The sequence below is a fragment of the Panthera uncia genome, assembly GCF_023721935.1.
Source record: "Panthera uncia isolate 11264 chromosome C1 unlocalized genomic scaffold, Puncia_PCG_1.0 HiC_scaffold_3, whole genome shotgun sequence".
Classification (NCBI taxonomy): domain Eukaryota; kingdom Metazoa; phylum Chordata; class Mammalia; order Carnivora; family Felidae; genus Panthera; species Panthera uncia.
The window spans coordinates 9219457-9237385 of record NW_026057584.1 but is presented as its reverse complement, the minus strand read 5'-3'; the positions used below and the strand labels follow the sequence as shown (position 1 = coordinate 9237385).

At 49.2% G+C, this 17929-nt stretch overlaps 1 protein-coding gene across 13 annotated transcripts in view; it reads left to right on the top strand.

The window, feature by feature from the left end:
- The window catches only part of SP140 (SP140 nuclear body protein), a 65333-nt gene extending 58394 nt beyond the window's left edge, over positions 1-6939 (top strand). For 11 of the 13 annotated variants that reach the window (XM_049614761.1, XM_049614758.1, XM_049614759.1 and 8 more), the window contains 6 exons: positions 1718-1759; positions 4056-4171; positions 4874-4979; positions 5284-5361; positions 5572-5715; positions 6492-6939. In XM_049614761.1, coding sequence (XP_049470718.1) covers positions 1718-1759; positions 4056-4171; positions 4874-4979; positions 5284-5361; positions 5572-5715; positions 6492-6599 — 594 coding nt within the window. In that variant the 3' untranslated portion in view covers positions 6600-6939. Of the gene's footprint in view, positions 1-1717; positions 1760-4055; positions 4172-4873; positions 4980-5166; positions 5362-5571; positions 5716-6491 lie in introns of those variants that run through there. The other 2 variants (XM_049614757.1, XM_049614762.1) reach the window with 2 other exon arrangements.
- The last annotated feature ends 10990 nt before the right edge of the window (positions 6940-17929 follow it).

Below are 17929 nucleotides of genomic sequence, written 5' to 3'. Positions count from 1 at the left end.
TGTTATTCTTACATACTTCAGGTAGGAGTGGCCATCTGGGACTTTCACAAACTTCTAAGGTAGGTCAAGCATAGCTGGGCAATGGGTCTTCATCTTCCACTGGGAACGTGATTATCTGATGTTCTGGATTGTTTGAACTTTCGGTCCTTGGGATATTTAATCCCCTGGATTTCCTAAAGGGAAACAATTATTTGATCTCTTTGGTATTTTAAAGACCAGCATCTATATCATTCCCCAGGTGTGAAGACTTAGTTAGGGGTGTCTGGCTGGCTCAGTTGGTAGAGCATGCAACTCTTGATCTCAGGATTGTGAGTTCAAGCCCCATGTTGGTCATAGAGCTTACTTAAAAAGTAAAATAAAAATAAAATTTAAAAAATAAAATAAAATAGTTACTCAATTAGATTACCCCTGTGAGCTTGCAACTTCTTATCAACAGGTTTTACCCTTACGCATGGGTGCAGCACTATTTAGCAACAAGCCTGTATATTTTGTCTCCCCATGAACTCCCCAAAGTGGCAAATCTCAGGATCCAATATTACTCCCATGAGTCCTCTGTGAGTCTCAGAACCACTTTTGCTGATAGTGCCCCTTGGCTTCTGGAAACTTAAGTATTACTCTTGAAACCATGTGATAGCTTATCGGCTCTTGACAAGGGTCACTAATCCCCTTTGGTGACAGCTGCTGTGTTGTAAAATAATATATTTCTCCAGTATATCATATTCTAATATTTCTTAAGAGATAGCAATCTCTTAAGAGATAGCAATCTCTTTTCTTAAGTTAAGCAATATTCAATTTATTTAGTCATTCAACATATAATCATCAAACCCATACTAAATGCCCAATGGCCATTAGAGATGATTGAAATAATATTCCTGACCTTGAGGATTGTTTCAACCTCAAATTCTAACATGGAAGATTAACCAAGGGGGAGGGGGACGGAAATTTTAGGTTACACAGAGAAAGGGGCAATGACATGGCCACTCCTCAGGTCATTGTCCCATGGATCATTTGTCTATGACTACTCTGTCCTGGATGGAGATAAAAGCTGCATTCCAGAGGGAAGAAAGCCAGGTCATTCTACTGCATACGCAAAAGAATTGTAAGTCTAGTGAGTGATAGTCAATTACCTCTGAAAAGTCACCCAGCTGACATCTTTTTAGAAGGAGAGAGGAGGGTGACCTTCTGGAAGAAAAGCTGCAGCACTGGGGACCTTGGGCACATTTCGTCTTTAGGGCTGTGCTCTAGGAGGACTATGAAAGGCAGTGGGATTCTCTGGGACGTTCCCGTGGATTCCAGGACTCTAGGTCCTGTGGTCACTGGGGGCTCTTGGTGATGAGTTATCGGCCTGATTCTCTCATTACACCTCCTCCCAGTGGGATGATACTTCCTAAGGTAGAGAAAAATGCCTGAGAGATCCTCAAATTAGGAGAACCAGTGGAGTCTCTCCAACTCCATCTGTGGGAACCAGGACCAGACTCCCTGCATGACTTCACAAAGGCCTACCTTGGGTAGGAAATCCAGGAAACTGAACTTGCATTGGGCCCAACAGTGGTATTTTGGTACTTTTTATTCTCCAAGTAGATATGTAGGTCCATGAAACCAGGTATGAAATAATGGGTAGACTGTGGCTTAATTCCTCAACAAATGGCTGTTAAAGAAGGGATGGATGCAATCCTTACATTCAATATTGTCATTCAATCTTTCTTTTTTTCAACAGATAATACCAAAGTCTCACAACAATACCTTAGTTAACCCTTATGTAAGTACTATGCCTCTAACCCCAGAATAATCCAGGCCTTGTCCCTCCGTGCACTATCTGTGCCATTGCTGCATTTGACTAAAGCGTGCTCACACTCAGTTGGGGCATGTCGCTGTGTGATGAGCTGAGAACAGAAGGTGTATCACCCACACCAGGGAGATGATTCTCGACTTGGTGTCTCTGCATGAAAACATCTTTTCCTGTTTGTTTAGTAAAACCTTCCTGTTTCCTCATTTCCCTTTGAAAGTGAGTATGGGAGCTCAGAGGACAGAGCTCTAGTCCCCTGGGGCCTCTAGAACCTGGGCTGAAGTGGAAAGAGCCAGAGCTGACCTGCAGATTAGGGGTAAGGAGCAAATTTGAAAAAATAGCAGCATTTTAAAGAAGGCAATAGTGAAGGAGATGGAAAATCCCAAACAGCCACTCCAAGGTGCAGCAGAGCTGAGATCAGCCAGAAGGAACAGGCTGGGCCAAGCTGGTGAGTCCAGGGGGTAGACCTTTGTCGTGAGTCCTGCAGAGAAATGCATGCAAGGCAGGTGGGCCCTTTATGGAGGCCATGTATCCAGTCTCAAGGGGGCCACCAAGGTGCTGAACTGGTTAGGACTGAAACCATCACTGTGCAACCAATCACAGTGTGGTCCCACAGGGTTGCCGGCTATAATGTCTATCAGGATTGTGGGTGGCTACACTCTCTACACTAAATCATGCTTTGATTCCTTTCATTGCAACAAAATAGACATTTGAGGCAGAGTCACCTTTGCACGACTCCAGGGGTAGCACTCACAGAGGGTTTCCATAAGCCGTAATACTGACACAGGCCATCCAACAGAGGAGGGATAGTCAAATAGTTCTGTCCGTACTTTACCTCCAAAGCAATCCCCTAACAAGATTTAGATCTTATCCACACTGATTTTGACCCTAGGCCAACAGAGGGGGTCTTCAATCATCTAAACAGCTCTCGAGTCCAGCATTTGGGTGGCTTGTTTGGGATGGACGGAGACCCTCACCCCTGTTCATAATCTTTCCAGGGGTAGATATTGTGGGCCAATGCAACATTGACTTATGATATCCCTATGCCCAATAACCAGACTTTGCTCAGGCTAAATCTCACCTTGGGCTGCATACTGAGTCACACGAGGACCTTTGAAAAATAGTATTACCTGGATTCCACTCTGTAGGAAATTCTGACTTAATAAGTCTGGGCTACGTCTTGGGCATTAGGATTGTTTGAAAGTCCCAAATGATTCTGATACACAAAATCACCTGTTTTATAATTAAAGACTATCAATGGCTATGCCCACCCAGTATCTCTGGCGTTGGGACCAGGACATTAGTATTTTAATGCCCAGATGATTTTAATGTGCAGCCGGACTAAGAAACAAAGAGCTGTATCTGTTAAAAAGTATATGCGTGGGAGATTCTTAAGCACTGTTGTATTTGTTATTTCCTTGTTCTTCCGGAAAGAGGGTCATTGCTTCCTCGAGGTTGATGATTGTAATCTATGAGTGTCTGCACTGATGAGAAGTAAAATGACCCCATGTCTCCATGCCAGAGCAGGCTCAACCCCAGATGGAGGTGTCTTTGAGGATTCCCTGGGACACAGAATGGGAGTTTTTGGTTAGACATTCATTGGGACTAGCACTTCCTCATATAGGGTCATTTTAAAAAACAAAAGAAATAGCTAGAACCCCGTTTACCCAATATGAGCCAAAAACAAGACTCAATAATGGTTAATGAGTGTCTTTTCATCTTTTTTTTTTTTTTTTTTTAATATATGAAATTTACTGTCAAATTGGTTTCCATACAACACCCAGTGCTCATCCCAAAAGGTGCCCTCCTCAATACCCATTGTCTTTTCATCTTTTATCACTTTCCACACTAAGGAGCTTATTCATCTTATTACATTCTCAATATTTTGCCCTTCCATGATTCTACTTCTTCATTGCAGTATAGGCAAATGCATTTAATACTTTATTTCAGGAACTTGTTTTATCAGCAAGGTAACAATATTATTCCAATTCCTGTAAAATCATCTTGTTTTGCTACTAGTCTTCCTGTGTTAGAATCTCTGGTTTTATAGGGAGAATTTTTTCTGGTCTGATACACAGGCCCCTCCTCCTGGGCATCAATGCAGACCGTGATTTCTTCTGAAGTCTACACTCCATGCCACTCCTTCACACCTCAGGGAGAAGCATAGATATGTTCATGCAGGTTCACACAAAGGCAGTGAGTTCTAGATTCCCATAGTGGTGGCCTGCCGGGGTTTCACTAGGGATGCCGACATTGATTCTCCTTCTAGCCGGGAAACTCCGATGTGTGTGAGATGTGCCGGGATGGAGGAAAGCTGTTCTGTTGTGACACCTGTTCAAGATCTTTTCATGAGGACTGTCACATCCCACCAGTGGAAACTGAGAGGTTTGTGAGATGAAGTCCCCCCACTTGGATTAGGAACCCCTCCTCCTGCCATAGGAGGAAATCCCCCTGCAGAGAGAAGGAGCAGGGCCATAGGTATGGCATCCAGCAGCATGATCCAGCTGTTTAAAGACTCTGGCAGCAGGAGGGAATACTGTTCTTTGCTGCCCTCTGGGATGCTGAGGCTGGTGGCTGGGTCCCTTGCCTACCTAGTGTTACTGTCCCTTTGAGAAGATTTTCTAGCCCTGAGCCCTGTTCATAGAGGTGGGAACACCAGCTGTTTGTGTTCTGCACTTTTTCAGAAAGGCAGGAAACATGGCCTGGTTTGTGCATTTTACCATGGGCTCCACAGGCTGATAGAAGCCTGGGCCCCAGGGCTTAAGGCTCAGTTTTGACACTCAGACAAAGCAGGCAGGGCTCCCAGCAGCTCAGATAGGGAAAGGAGGGCCCACCACTCACCCTAACCCCACCCTCCATGCACAGAGCCCCCTATTGCCACCCACAATGGGAGAAGGGTCATGGGCACCCTTTTGCCATCCTCATGGGCTCAGGGTCCACATGGGGGTCCTGGAGGCTCTGAGAGGGATTCCCTTCATCTCCCAGCTGTGTCCATCAACCATGTCTAAAAGGAAGACAATAACAGCCGTAGGCACAGCGGCTGTTTCCAGGGGCCTTGCCCTTGCTTACTTTTGCCTGACCTCTCAGGAACCCGTGGAGTTGTACCTTCTGCAGGATGGAGTTTTTGGAAAGGCAGCAGTGTCACGGGGAATCTGAGGTCCTGGAGAGGCAGATGCAGCCGGAGGAGCAGTTGGTGAGCTGGGTGCAAAGCCCAAGGCTTCTCCTTCCCCCTGACACCGAGAAGTCCAACAGGTCTCGAGGGAGGGGAAGGGCGCCTGAGGGAGCCTTCTCTTCCAAGCCATGTCTCGATCATGCTGAAATCATACCAGAACTGAATTGCAGAATATATAACTCACCTATTACATGTCTGTTTCTGAAAGCCAAACGTGTTTGGGGAAAGTTCCAGAAGACAGTGTTAAGTCATGCCTCTGCCTGGGCATGTGAATGGGCTCAATGTCTCCAAACTGCTGTGAATTCACAGCCGCCTTCTTTTGCAGAAATGTGAGTTCCTCCTCTTGAAGGTCTATTGCCATTCAGAGAGCTCCTTTTTTTCGAAGATTCCATACTATTATTATGTAAGTAACAGCAACCAACCATGATTACAGGCCGCTGTGATGTTCAGTGACTTTCACACAGGGGGGATCTGTGATCTGAATCCCATGAGAGGGAGAGCATGAGCCGCCATTTTCTTTGTCTTGCATCTCTGCTGGAGTTCAGGAAATCCACTGGAGACAGGCATTGAACAATGCCAATAACTCTCCCATTGATATTTTTTCCCCCACCAGATTAAAGAGGTGTCTCAAAACCTAAAGGAACCCATGTGGTTGGACAAAATCAAGAAGAAGCTAAATAAACAAGGCTACCCTAGAGTAGAGGAGTTTGTGCAGGACATGCGCCTCATCTTTCGGAACCACAGGGCATCTTACAAGGTAAGAGGCGCTCTCTCTGCCTCCATTTCATTTTCTTTCCACTGACTCACTCAGCCCTCATTTTCTGGTGCCTGGAAAATTTTACATTTCCCTCACCCTATGACAAGCCTGCACAAGAAAGAGCTCTGGACATGAGTGACTTTTCCATTTCAGGACTTAAGCTCACCACGGCAGAGTAGTAGTGAGTCAGAAGGTATTTCTGCAACCAGAACCCCAGGCCCCTGAGAGCTCATTCCCCTCCTCAAAGGTGACAGCTGCCCATAGACAGCAATGGAGTCCCACCTGCTCCAAATCCAAGGAGGAGAGAATGGCATCTTAAAGTTATATCACCCTTCTTATCTCTCCCCAGATCAACTCAACCTCTTAGAAACCCCAATTTTAGACTTCTTGCATGTGAATGGAGCGTGTAGTTTATAGGGGTTACCAGAGAGGACTAGAAGTTTCAGGGAAGCAGGATGGCTCATTGTACTTAGACTGTGCTCTTTGATGGTTTCAAAGGACATAGATGGCTTTCCTAAGTCTCACTGAAATAAACAACCCAAACAACATACGTCAGAGTCCCAAGTATGGCAGTGATTTCTCACTTCTGTCTATTTAATCAGAAATAATCATGCACATAGGAAACAAGTTGTTCTTGGCTGCTTGAATTTTTAAGCTTCACCTGGTTAATGTAACTTAGGTGTTTAAAACAAGGTCCTAAACGTTTTTGATTGCAAGGTGTCCAATAACACTGATAATGAGTATCGCTATTTTTGTCTTTATGATTTATTTTTCAGTACAATGACTTTGGCCTAATGGGACTTAGACTGGAGGCAGAGTTCGAGAAGAAATTCAAGGAAGTGTTTTCTATTGAGGAAGCAAATGAGAGGAGTTCACTGGTGTAGTGGAGGCTGTTGACACCCTGGAAAATCTCCTTTTTGGGCAGAACTTTCATGTCCCAGCTGCTGTGAGGGTTGGCTGCTGATGACACTCTTCCCCAAAGTACCACCCTCTGCCAATGCCAACTTCACCTGGAGATTACACCTCTTGGGCGTGGGGGCCGGCTTCCAGCTCCAAGGTGGAACCAACCTGTAGTGATCCGTATCCCTTCACTTTCCACGAGATCAGGCTGGGGCTAGTCTCCAGCTGGTACCAACCCATGCTTGGCTTTTCCTACCACGCTATCCTGCTTCCCTCACCCCTCTTCTTCTGAGAAAATTCTCATAATAAATCACTTACTCAAGAGACTTTATCTCGGGCTCTGCTTCCAAGGAACCCAACTTAAGGTATTGGTCCTAGCAAGCAGGACTTGAGGATGGGGTTCTGATGTTAGGTCACTGTCTAGTCAGATGGTGACAAGTGGAATGTTGACAGTGCCTGAGGTGTTACAACCGTGCCATTGCCAAAACTTTCACCTGTAAGAAACTGGATGGGCTATAGGGGGAGAGGCATATTCGCTGGAACAGTGATCTGACATTTACAGAAGGAGAGATAGTAACTGCAACAAGTGTGGAGGTTTGAAGGCTGTTGCTAAGTGCCACTAATATGTTGACAAGAGTAAAAGACAGGCTTAAAGCTATTAATCACCTAAACCAAAATCACCCCCATCCCTGCAGCTGGAAAGTAGACAGTAAGGAAGTCCTGGCCCTGATTTTCAGAAGGGCAGCATTTCAGAGAAGCCCGAATTCTAGCTCAGGGTGGCCTCCTGTGCCAAAGTTAGGGCACCAATAAAGAAGGAGTGAAGCCCCGAAACTCTAGGTAGATGTACAGGAGAGCTCTGAACTCCAGATCCCCCTGAGCCTGCAGGGCCTGCAGAAAACTCCTGCCCCTGCTTTGGAGACAGACCCTTACCAGCCCACCTCCTGCCTGAATGAAGGCTATGCAGAGTAGCCTCAGCATGACCTAACTGGGAGTATGCTGAGTGGGCCTGCGAGATGAAAAGAGGGTTCTACTCCAGTGCAGCTGGAAGACTGGGCCAACATATACCAGCAGGTGCCAGGGGATTGTGTGTGAGTGGGTCCTGAAAGAAGAAAGGGAATAGGAAACTGGAAAGAGGAGAATTGTTGATGCAGGCATGCTCTCCCGTGCCACAGAACTTAATTATCCTGGCAAGGGCCAGAGGTGATGATTCTAATACATTCCTGGGTGGCTCGCAGAGGCTTGCTATAAGCCAGGGTACACGCTGGATGAAACAGAAGTAGAGTATACTGGGCTTGGTAGGGCAGATTATGGAAAAGGGAAATTCAAAAGCCTAATGAAATTGGCATGGCTTTATTCTCTCCAGCTGGAAAAACCACCTACAGGTAACTGTTCCCCAGGAGGCCTCAGAGACACTGACTTACCAAGGTGATAAGGAACACACTGCTAAAGGGGCAACAGCATCCTTGAGATGCTCAGCAGGGGCTGTCCTCTATAGGTCAGAATGATGTGGGAATGTTGCACAGAACTGTATTCCAGCAACGGAAATGATTGGATAACAAAATCAGGGGTAGCATTTCACTGTCAGAGCATGACAACATAACTTCTGTAATGCGCAGCAAGGTTAGAATGACAGCCGTGGGGCCTGGTCCGTGGATGTCTCTGGAGATGGCTTACAAGACGTGGTGTTCTTATAGGCAAGACAAATGGGCAGCCAACAAGGATATTGCTTCATATATACCTTCAAAAAAGATTAGAGATTAAAAATAGATGATCAGAGAGCTGAGTTTAGCTGACTCAATGAAAAGTCAAGATCCCTTGCCCAGTTTCCAGACCTAAGTCAATTCTTGGACCCCAAACATGCTGAGGGAAATGAAGGCAGGTCTCATAAAAAAAGAACTTTGCAAATGTACACATAGTGATTTCCTCAGTTCTTCACCAAAAGGACCAACGGTCTTTTATCTAGAAACCATATGTCCTATAAAGGAAAATATATAGGTGTTTCAAAGGTTGTTGAATATAGCATCTGAATTCGATGCTACTCTAGGGACATAAAGCACCATCATGGTCCCTGTTGAGTAAAGTGTATGGAAGTCAGGTAATATCCATGTCACAATGGGTCCACTCAATCCATGAAGCCGCCCCACTTCCTGAGGGTATAATCAGGATACACATGGAAGTTGGATGAACCGGTTCTTTAACCTACAAAGCATCCTGTGAAATAATAATCACTGTCTTCAGAGAAGCCCAGTGGAAGGCCCTGAAACTGAAATTCCCTACGGTGAAAATAGTCAAAAGCAATGTCGTATTCCTGGGCCGGAGAATGACAGAGATTAGTGCCACCTGCAAAGATTTAAAGGCGGCAGCTATTGGGTCCTCGTTGCCACTATATTTGGGCTGGTCTCCGCAGAAGCTGCTTGGTTCATGGCTACTAGAAACAACCAGCTGCTGTGCTAGACGTGCTCTTTTAGAGCAGAGTAGCATGGCCTATTGTATGTGCTGTGCAACTGTTAATATGGAAAATGTGCTTTTAAAATATCTAGTAGGAAATAAGATCGGAAGCAGTTCATGTCCCCATGAACTGGACAATTGTACACATTTACTGTCCTGCCCCAGGACGGGGTGAATTCTCCTGTCCTCTATTACAATATAGTTTGAAGGAACCTAGTCTACCCTGACACCACAATACAGTACATCAATCCGCTATATTGTTGACTGTATTAATCAGGGCTCTGTAGAGAAACAGAACCAAAAGTTTTGGAAACAGAGCCATACATTTATATATACAGGGATTTATTATGTGGAATTGGCTTACATACTTACAGATGCAGAGAATCTCCACGATATGCCATCTGTGAGCCAGAGACCCAGTAAAGACGAGGTGTCATTCTAGCCCAAGTCTGAAGGCCCAAGAACCAGGGGAGCAGAGAGTATAAATCTCAGTCCAAGAGAGTCAGAAATCCAAGAGGAAAGCTCAACTAAGCAGGCAGGAAGAGAATGAATTTGCGTTTCTCCCCTTTTCTCCCACTCAACAGGCCCTTAACAGCATGGATGGTGTCCACCCATGCTAGGGAGGGCAATCTACTTTGCTGAGTCCACTGATTAAAATGCTGGTCTCGGGGTGCCTGGGTAGCTCAGCTGGTTAAGTGTCCGACTTCAGCTCAGGTCATGATCACACGGTTCATTGAGTTCGAGCCCGAGTCGGGTTCTGCACGACCGCTCAGAGCCTGGAGCCTGTTTCGGATTCTATGTCTCCCTCTCTCTGCCCCTCCCTCACTCACACTCTGTCTCTCTCTCAAAACTAAATAAACATTTAAAAAAAATTTTTTTAATGCTGATCTTATCCAGAAACATCCTCAGTAAAGTACCCAAAAATAATGTTTAATCAGGGACCCCCATGGTCCAGTCAAGTGGACACAAAATTAACCATCACAGTGACAGTATGCTAACTGGACCTGAACAGCAAAAAGTGTTGGGTGTTCCGAAAGCCTTGTCGAGTCACATGTGTCCCAGATGGTGAGAGAGAAACCCTACTAAGAATTCAGAGACATGACATACAGATAAGCTCTCAGGGGTTCAACGGTCAGGGGCATATCAGGATATCCCCCCCAAAGCTCCAAGCCATCTTCTACCACTAAGAAGCACAATGCTCGGTAGGCCTCTCCGGGGAAGAAGAGTACCCATGGTTGCCAATTTGATGAAAAGTATTCTAGGCTTTGTAATGCAGAGGGGCGGAGTGCAAGCTGGGAGGGTAACAGTGCTTACACCATCTTGACAATAAAATGTGTTCCAATCAATGTATTTCACTTCATAGTATATAATGAGCATGGCTACATGTTGGTAAATATAGTTCTGTGTCATCCCTATCCCAGCTGTTATTTTTCATCAAGCCTCAGTCGCAGTTGGCCCTTCTACCAGAGCCTAGCGTTTGAGAACACCGGCCGCGAAGCCAGCAGAGGAGGTGGAATCCCAGCTCCTCACGAGCGAGCAGCTGGGCGTCCCTGGGCACGCGACCTACCTCCCCTGTGCACTAGCGCCTTGTGTGAAATGGAGAAGCTAGTACCTAGCTCGCTGGGTCGTGAGGATGAATGAGTTAATAGTTACTGTGCTCCTAGGAAGTGCCTGATCCTGAGAACAGTAAGTAAATCACCTACAAACGTCCTCGTGTCGGCTGGGGCTCCTTGCCGGTGAGACTGGCTTTACCTCGGTGAGACAAAAAGACCCTGTTTAAACAGGTGCCCAGTGGCTCACGCAAGGGCGGGAAGGCTGGGTGCGGAGCTCACCGATGGCCCCAGAACCAGGGCAGCGTAGCAGAGCAGATCCAAGAATTGTGCACCAGGAACGACTCAGCCGTCTTGTCAAGGAGCCACCATGGAATGAATGCTTTCCGTCTTTTTTTTTTTTTTTAAACTCCTTAGCAAACTTCTCTCAAGAGTCTGACTCCCCAAAGCTTCTGGCTGGCCCGGCTTGCTCGGGGGCCAGCTATTGAACAGCAGTCCCTCTGCTCCAGCACACGAAGGGGAGAGGTCGTCTCCCCAGAGGAAACTGGGTGCTGTTAGGAAGGTGGGGGAGCAGGCCGGATGGCCAAGGAAATCAGGCCTGACCAACAGACCCTCCGAGGTAGGCCCTGGTATCTAACAGTGGATGGGGCAGTGCAAGGTCAGTCAGAAGGGCCGAGGTCCCGGAACCAAAGGGAGCAGGTTGACTGAGTTCCCGCTGCCCTGTGCTGTGCGGAGAAAGGCTGAGTTGGTCTTCATGCTTGAAGGGAAGGCGTCCACCCCACCCTCAGGACAGCCAAGGGCAACGAAGGGCACTAAGCCTATCATCCCATCAGTCTGGTTTACTTGGATTCAGTTGGGGGCTGTTTGCCGAGATGCTAGGGAGCTCGGCTGTGACCTTCCAGGGGGAGGGCTGTGTGCCTGTGTCCCTGGGAGCTACAGGAGGACCTGGGGCTCTTGGTAAGGACCTCTCAGCCTGAGCTTCCCAGGGCAGCTCCTCTGGGCATCAGCTCTAGGGCTTTCTCCAGCTCTCTCCGCGTAAACCGGGTGGGGAGGTTTCACAAGGCTCGAGATCAGAGCCCCGGTCACCGAACTACCTGGCTGGGTTTCCTATCAGGCCAAAGGCTCACTCACACACACCCAGTCGGGGGCTCTTCCTTCCCTAGTTTGTGCATGGGGAGTTTGTGCAGGAGGGAGGCAGAGGGCGGGCTGTGGACCCGATTCCTTGGAAAGACAGGGCTGCATAAAAGTAAGACCTTTGAAACAAAAACCAGGCTCGATACAGATGGCTCCGTCTCCTCTTTTAACAAAGGAAAAAGAGTCTTGGGCTTCTGGGCAACAAGTTGTAGGCCTTATCTGTATAGGTTTGTAAGTATTAACTCCAACTGAAATTCTAGAATAATCCATGTTTGTCCTCCCAGGCACATCGTTTGCTCTGTCATTTTGTTTAGTGAACAAGCCCGCCCTAAGTGGGTGAGCATTCGTGTTCCCGCGGGCACAGAAGTGCACGATTGCATAGATCTGACTGTGCCTTACCTGACAGAGGGGTGCTTTCTGTTTGATGTACTGAGCATAGGATCTTGTCCCCTAGGGTGAGCAGGGGGCTTAGCGGGCACTGAAACCACTGATGTCCCCAGAAGCAGGGCTGGGCCCCAGGGGTGGGCAGGGCTGGTCTACTGCTTAGGACCAAGGGCGAGAGCTCCTAACCAACCAGCCTCTTCTAGAAAACTGCTAGACGCTCTGGACAACATCTAAAAAACAACTGAAAAGTAAGCCAAAGCAGACCGACTTTGGAGGGAATTCGAAACTTGAGAGGAAACAGCCAATACGAGATGTTTACTGTTTATTAGCACGGGGCCCTGAGAGTAGCCAGGCCAGTCTTGCATGGAGGGGGGAGGGTAAAACTTTGGTAGAAAGTTCACACCTTCCCTCTGGTTAGCAAAGCCAGGGAAGAAGCCCAGGGCCACTAAGTTTTCTGGGTGGTGAGGGGGAAAGGCTGGAAAAGAGAAAGTCACAGAGAGGAACCCCAAATGTCTGTGTCTAGACCCTCCCCAAACCACTGGTTGATGCCCGGGACTGAGTGAAACCAGTCTGAACTAGTCTGAGATGTGCCCAAAGAGGAGGCAGGGTGTGCAGTCTGAGCCTGGCCACGTGAGTGGCCTGCTAAGACGAGCTGAGCACATTCTGATCCCAGCGAGAGGTGCCAGTCAGCAGCCCGTTTAGTAAATCTAGACCCAGCCTGGACACAGGAGGTTGTGCGGAACCATATCCATCAGATACTTATCAAACCTTCAGCTGGTACTGCTACTCGGACCGATAGGCCTGAGATTGTTTTCATCTGACCTGAAACCACTGATTCTTACATGCCATCAAGTCTGGGACTTTTCTCCCCCACCAATCTTCACTCAGGTTTGCCCCTGGAACCCATGGTGTGGGGGATGGAAAGAGTCTACACTGGTTCATACCCAACAATGCATTCTCGATCCCCATCGTGGTAATCTCACCTACATCTTTACTGGAAACAAGAGTGGGGAGCGTTCAGGGAGCTGAGACACTTGTCTTACATCTTCCACCGCATTCTGGCAGAGCTGCTGGGGAGGTAGGGAGGACCACGTTCCATCCCACCACCTCCTACGGCCCATCTACAGCTGCCTGTGTCTGGATGGGGAGGTGGGGGGTGGGAGAGGCAGGACCCCGTCCTTGAAATCTCAGGAGCACAAGTCTTAGCTATAAAATGACATGGCCTGGGGCACCTGGGTGGCTCAGTCGGTTAAGCAGCCGACTTCGGTTCAGGTCATTGTCTTGTGGTTCATGGGTTCAAGCCCCACATTGGGCCCTGTGCTGACAGCTCAGAGCCTGGAGCCTGCTTCGGATACTGTGCCTCCCCCTCTCTCTGCCCCTCCCCTGCTCATGCTCTGTCTGTCTCTCTCAAAAATAAATAAACATGAAATTTTTTTTTAAATGACGTGGCCCCTGGCTTGTCTGGTGTCTGTGACCTCTCCTCGGGGTCCCTGGGAATAGTGATAGAGCCCATGGCATATGCACTCTGTATGCCTTTGCACATGCCTGCTCTTAGAAGTTTTGCAAACTCTTGTGTCACTGCCTGTGGCCTGAAGTGCCCTACAGGAGGAGCTGATGTCTTTACTTTGTGTCTGTTCAGGAAATACAGACGGGCCCTGGTTTCCTACGTTGTACCTTTGTCTGATGGCAAGTGGGAAATCCAGGCCCAACCTGTTCAAGCACGCTGTGCAGTGAGGACACAATCCAGGCTCTTGGATATATATGTGAGCCCCTCACTCACCATGGCTCCACATTTAGGAGGCTGAAGTCCCCTCCCCGCCCCACTCACCCCCACCCCTGCTCCCTAGAATAATTCAGGGGAGGGGGTCCCATAGGCTTTTGGTGGAATGCCTATGGGGCCCCCATATTGATGAAAGGGCAGAGAGGTCTCCTTTCTCTATGGAGGGGAGGGTGTCACCTTGTAGACTGACACTGGCCATTCTCAAATGGTGGAGGAAGCTGCAGAAATGGCATCCGATGTCCCGGGAACTTTCCCCGTATACCCTTTATGCCCCAGGACAACGAACCAGAGTCCAATGAGAGAGGTATGTTTTCAGCTTCAGTGTCATTGTCTTGAGAAATCGGTGTGACTATGCTGGTTGTGGTCTTGCCTATAAACCATTGTACCTGGAGACCCTGGTGGCCACCTGGTCCTGAAAAACTGTGCAGCTTTGCAACCCACCCGCAAACCTCATTCTAAGGTGAGACATACGATGCCCAGCAGAGGCTGGTGGAGCTTCAGGGCCACGCCGATGTGTCCCCGGGGCCACTTTAGGACTTGGCCGGAGCCACGTGGTCCTTGAGTACTAGTGCTGGACCCTGGACCCGCCAGGATGCCAGCCCGTTTCATGGGCACAGTACTTGTACATGTGAGGAAGCACATGCCCCAGGCAGGGAAAAAGCACAGGACTTGATCCAGGGGAGAGCTCATTAGACTCTATTTGGGTTTCTCCTGGGCCAGGACTGTTACAGCTGACGGTCTGAGAAGGACAACCTTATCCTTTGTGCAGGACTTTCTCAGCCCTGGGCACAGGTGCTCCGGGAATGCCCAAGGTCTCCCCAACCACAACAATCTCTAACAAGAGCTCCTGTTGGTAAGACAGGCTCCCTTCCCTTCACCTCCAGATAATAATGGTAAGCAGATGTGCCCTAGACCTCTCCGTCCAGGCTATAAGCTTGTTTGTGTGTGTTTGAACTGCCAAATATCAAAATGATCTCAGAATCCCATCCTTAAATTAGTTAGCCTTTATTTGGGAAGAAATGATGGAGCTGCTACGACTAATTTCCAGGGGTTTCGATAGTTACCAGAGGGATTTTCGGTTTCAGTTTCTCTGAACCGGCAACAGAAGCCGGTTCTCAGGAGGCTGTGATACCAAGCGTGACCACCAGAGGGGAGTGCAGACCTCCAGAAAGTGGCCCGGATGGATTTTCCCAAATTGCCCAACAGTTCTCTCCCTCCCTCCACTCACCCCTTAACCATTTCCTTCCCTGCCTCTTCCCAGCCCCTCCTTCAAGGATTTACTCTCTTCCCTATAGAAATCCTCACATTTCCACCCCCAGCAATCCCTCTGGCTTTGTACCAACTTTGCAGCTTCAGGAGTCCACGGGTCAACCAACGCCTGCCCGGTTGCTGAGATTCTGCTTAGAAGGAGAAGGGGCACCACCCCACCCTGGTCCCTCAAAACTGTAATACTGTCACCAAATGCCCACCGAACCCACATGTGATAACCGTATCGTGACCATGCAATTGCAAGGTGGTAGGACTACCAGCCTCTCTACCCATCCCGGGCACAGGTAGACAAGAACTCATGGAAAGAGATGTATGCCCATATGCTGGACCCAAATTTAGGGTGTTAGTGGGCCCCTCCAAAGTGCGTCCTTTTCCCTCACCTGCGTTCCAAACCAACAGATAGATACAAAAGTGAAGCAGACAGGGTTCAAAATACCAGCTTTCATCCTGATAAAAGCTACCCTGGGGGTGGTGGCTTAGTGTGTAGCAAAAAAGGGGTCCCTAAAACCAAACCCCCAAATTGAGCTTATCCACACATATTCAGCCTCAGGCTGCTCCAATCAATCATACACACCCCCAACCTCCCACAGCCCCCCAAGCTCCTGTCCCTGTGCACTTGACTTTGGAAAAGCCAACAGAGCTCTGGCCTCTCCAGGCATGATAAGCCCGGGGAGACCCAACAAGGAGCAGACTCACCCCTTCCACCAGAGAGTCACCCCAGAAAGCAGGGAGGGGCAGGGGTGACTCCCGCTGATGGATGTCCCTTCCAGGGACATTGGAGTAGGGCCATAGGTCCCAGGCACCAGCTCCCCCCCCCATTTCTACATACACAGAGGTACCAAGGGTGTTGAGCCCCTTGCCCCAGCAGCCACTGCCCCTGCTGCTGCCCCTTCTTCCTGACCTTCTACCCCTTCTTCCCCACCTCGAGCTCCCAGTGACAAACCTCTGGTCCCCACAGGGGTCTCCCAGATTGGACCCACCTTCAAAGTCTGAACAGAATCTGCTCCTGGTGACTGACACTTACTGAGCCCGTCCCCCTGGTGGCTTCTTTGCCCTGTGATTCCTCCTCAGTGTGGCTTCTCCGGCTTTCCAGGCCTCCAGGTCGAGCACTTGGGCTACTTCCAGAACAGTGACGGTGGCCCTGGTGTCAGTGTTCCTTGAAGCTGCAGAAAGTGCCCCAGGCGCTTCCTTGTTTCCTTCGAATGAGTCCAGGAGGATTTTCAGGAGTGAAATCTGCTCCTCAAGCTGGTCCTGTCCGTATCCTAACCTGGCGGGTCTGGCTTCTTCTGGATCACAGAAACTTTGCTTTCTTTACAGAGGCCTCCAGATTCCTCAGGAACCACTGCTGCTCTTACAGAGGTGATGCGTGTCCAGCCCCCCCCCCCCCGCCCCCCCGGGGGCAGCCCCTTCCCTCCTTCCAGGCCAGGACCAGCCCCAGGTGTCACTGTGAGCCCCACGAGGGCCACCTGTGGATCTCCCTACCCCACTGGCTAGCTGCTCGGTGGCCTCTATTCAAAGTGCTCATCTCAGCGACCCTAAGCGGAGCCACGGAAAAGCTGGCACGTTTACGCCAACACCCGGCACAGTGGTCGCCTGGGTCAGCCTGCTGCCCAGGGACAGAGACAGGGGACGCTAGAAAAGTCGTGTCGTCTGTGTCAGGCCTTGTCTGGGCCACGTGTCCTATGGAGGCAAGAAGCAGAGGACAGTTGTGCCCAACAGTAGCTCAACTTCCTAGTCCTTGTACCCCTGAGAGTGAGTGAGAGAGGGAGAGGGGACGAGACCCACACGCGTACAGCACCTGGTGCACACAGAGACCCTGCTCATGGTTAAAGACCTCCTTAGAAGCATCCTGGAATCCCAAGCAGGCTGATGTTCACCCCTCTGTGGGGAAGACAGAACATCCACGGAAAGAGGGTAGAAACCTCTTTCCCCTGCAGTTTCAAATGGAATTAAGTCTCATGCTTTGTGGAATGATGACTCCAAATCCGAATGAGAAATCTGTGAACAGACAGGAGTCGGAGGCAGAAGGTCACCCTCCCAGCGGGGCTCGCCTGCCCATGTATTTGCTTCCAGATCATCTCGGTTCCAATCTCCATCTGCATCCAAGGGAAGCCTGTGCCGGTCAGCATTCCAGCGACTTCTCTCCACGTGTCTCCTTCTCCCTGGATGCAATTCAGAAGTTGGGGGCACCTTAAACCTTTGCACCTGAGATATTAGCCACCGTCATCACCTTGGCTGCAGCCTTGCTGATTTCTCCCTGACGTCTGACTGAGTTCCAGGAACACTAAGCACATTCCCCCGGGTTTATGATGCTGAGCATTTGTGCTCTCTCCAGCCCTGTGTTCCCATGCTGGGACCTTACCTGGTTGGGGTCCAGGCTCTCCCGCAGGAAGGGAGATTTTAAGTTTCTGTCTCTCCCTCTGTCCCCCCACAGCCTCGTTGGCGAGGGGAAGGTGACAAACACACAGCTCCCCTCTCCCCACCCCTATTACCCTCGGGGACCTTAGATAGAAGGACAGAAACACTTATGGACACATAGATATTTCTGTGTCTTTGCACACCGAAGTGCCCCCCCCCGGGGGGCTGGCCCTGCTCCTCCGGGCCCTGACTGTCACTCCTTTGTTCCTGCTGCCACAAGTCTGTCTGCCCAGCAGCTGAGAGATACTTTCACTTCCCTTTTCCCCATTTGGGCGGAGCTGCCTCTGCGTGAGTCAATTCACAAACTTCCTGCTCTGGGCTCAGCAGCTAC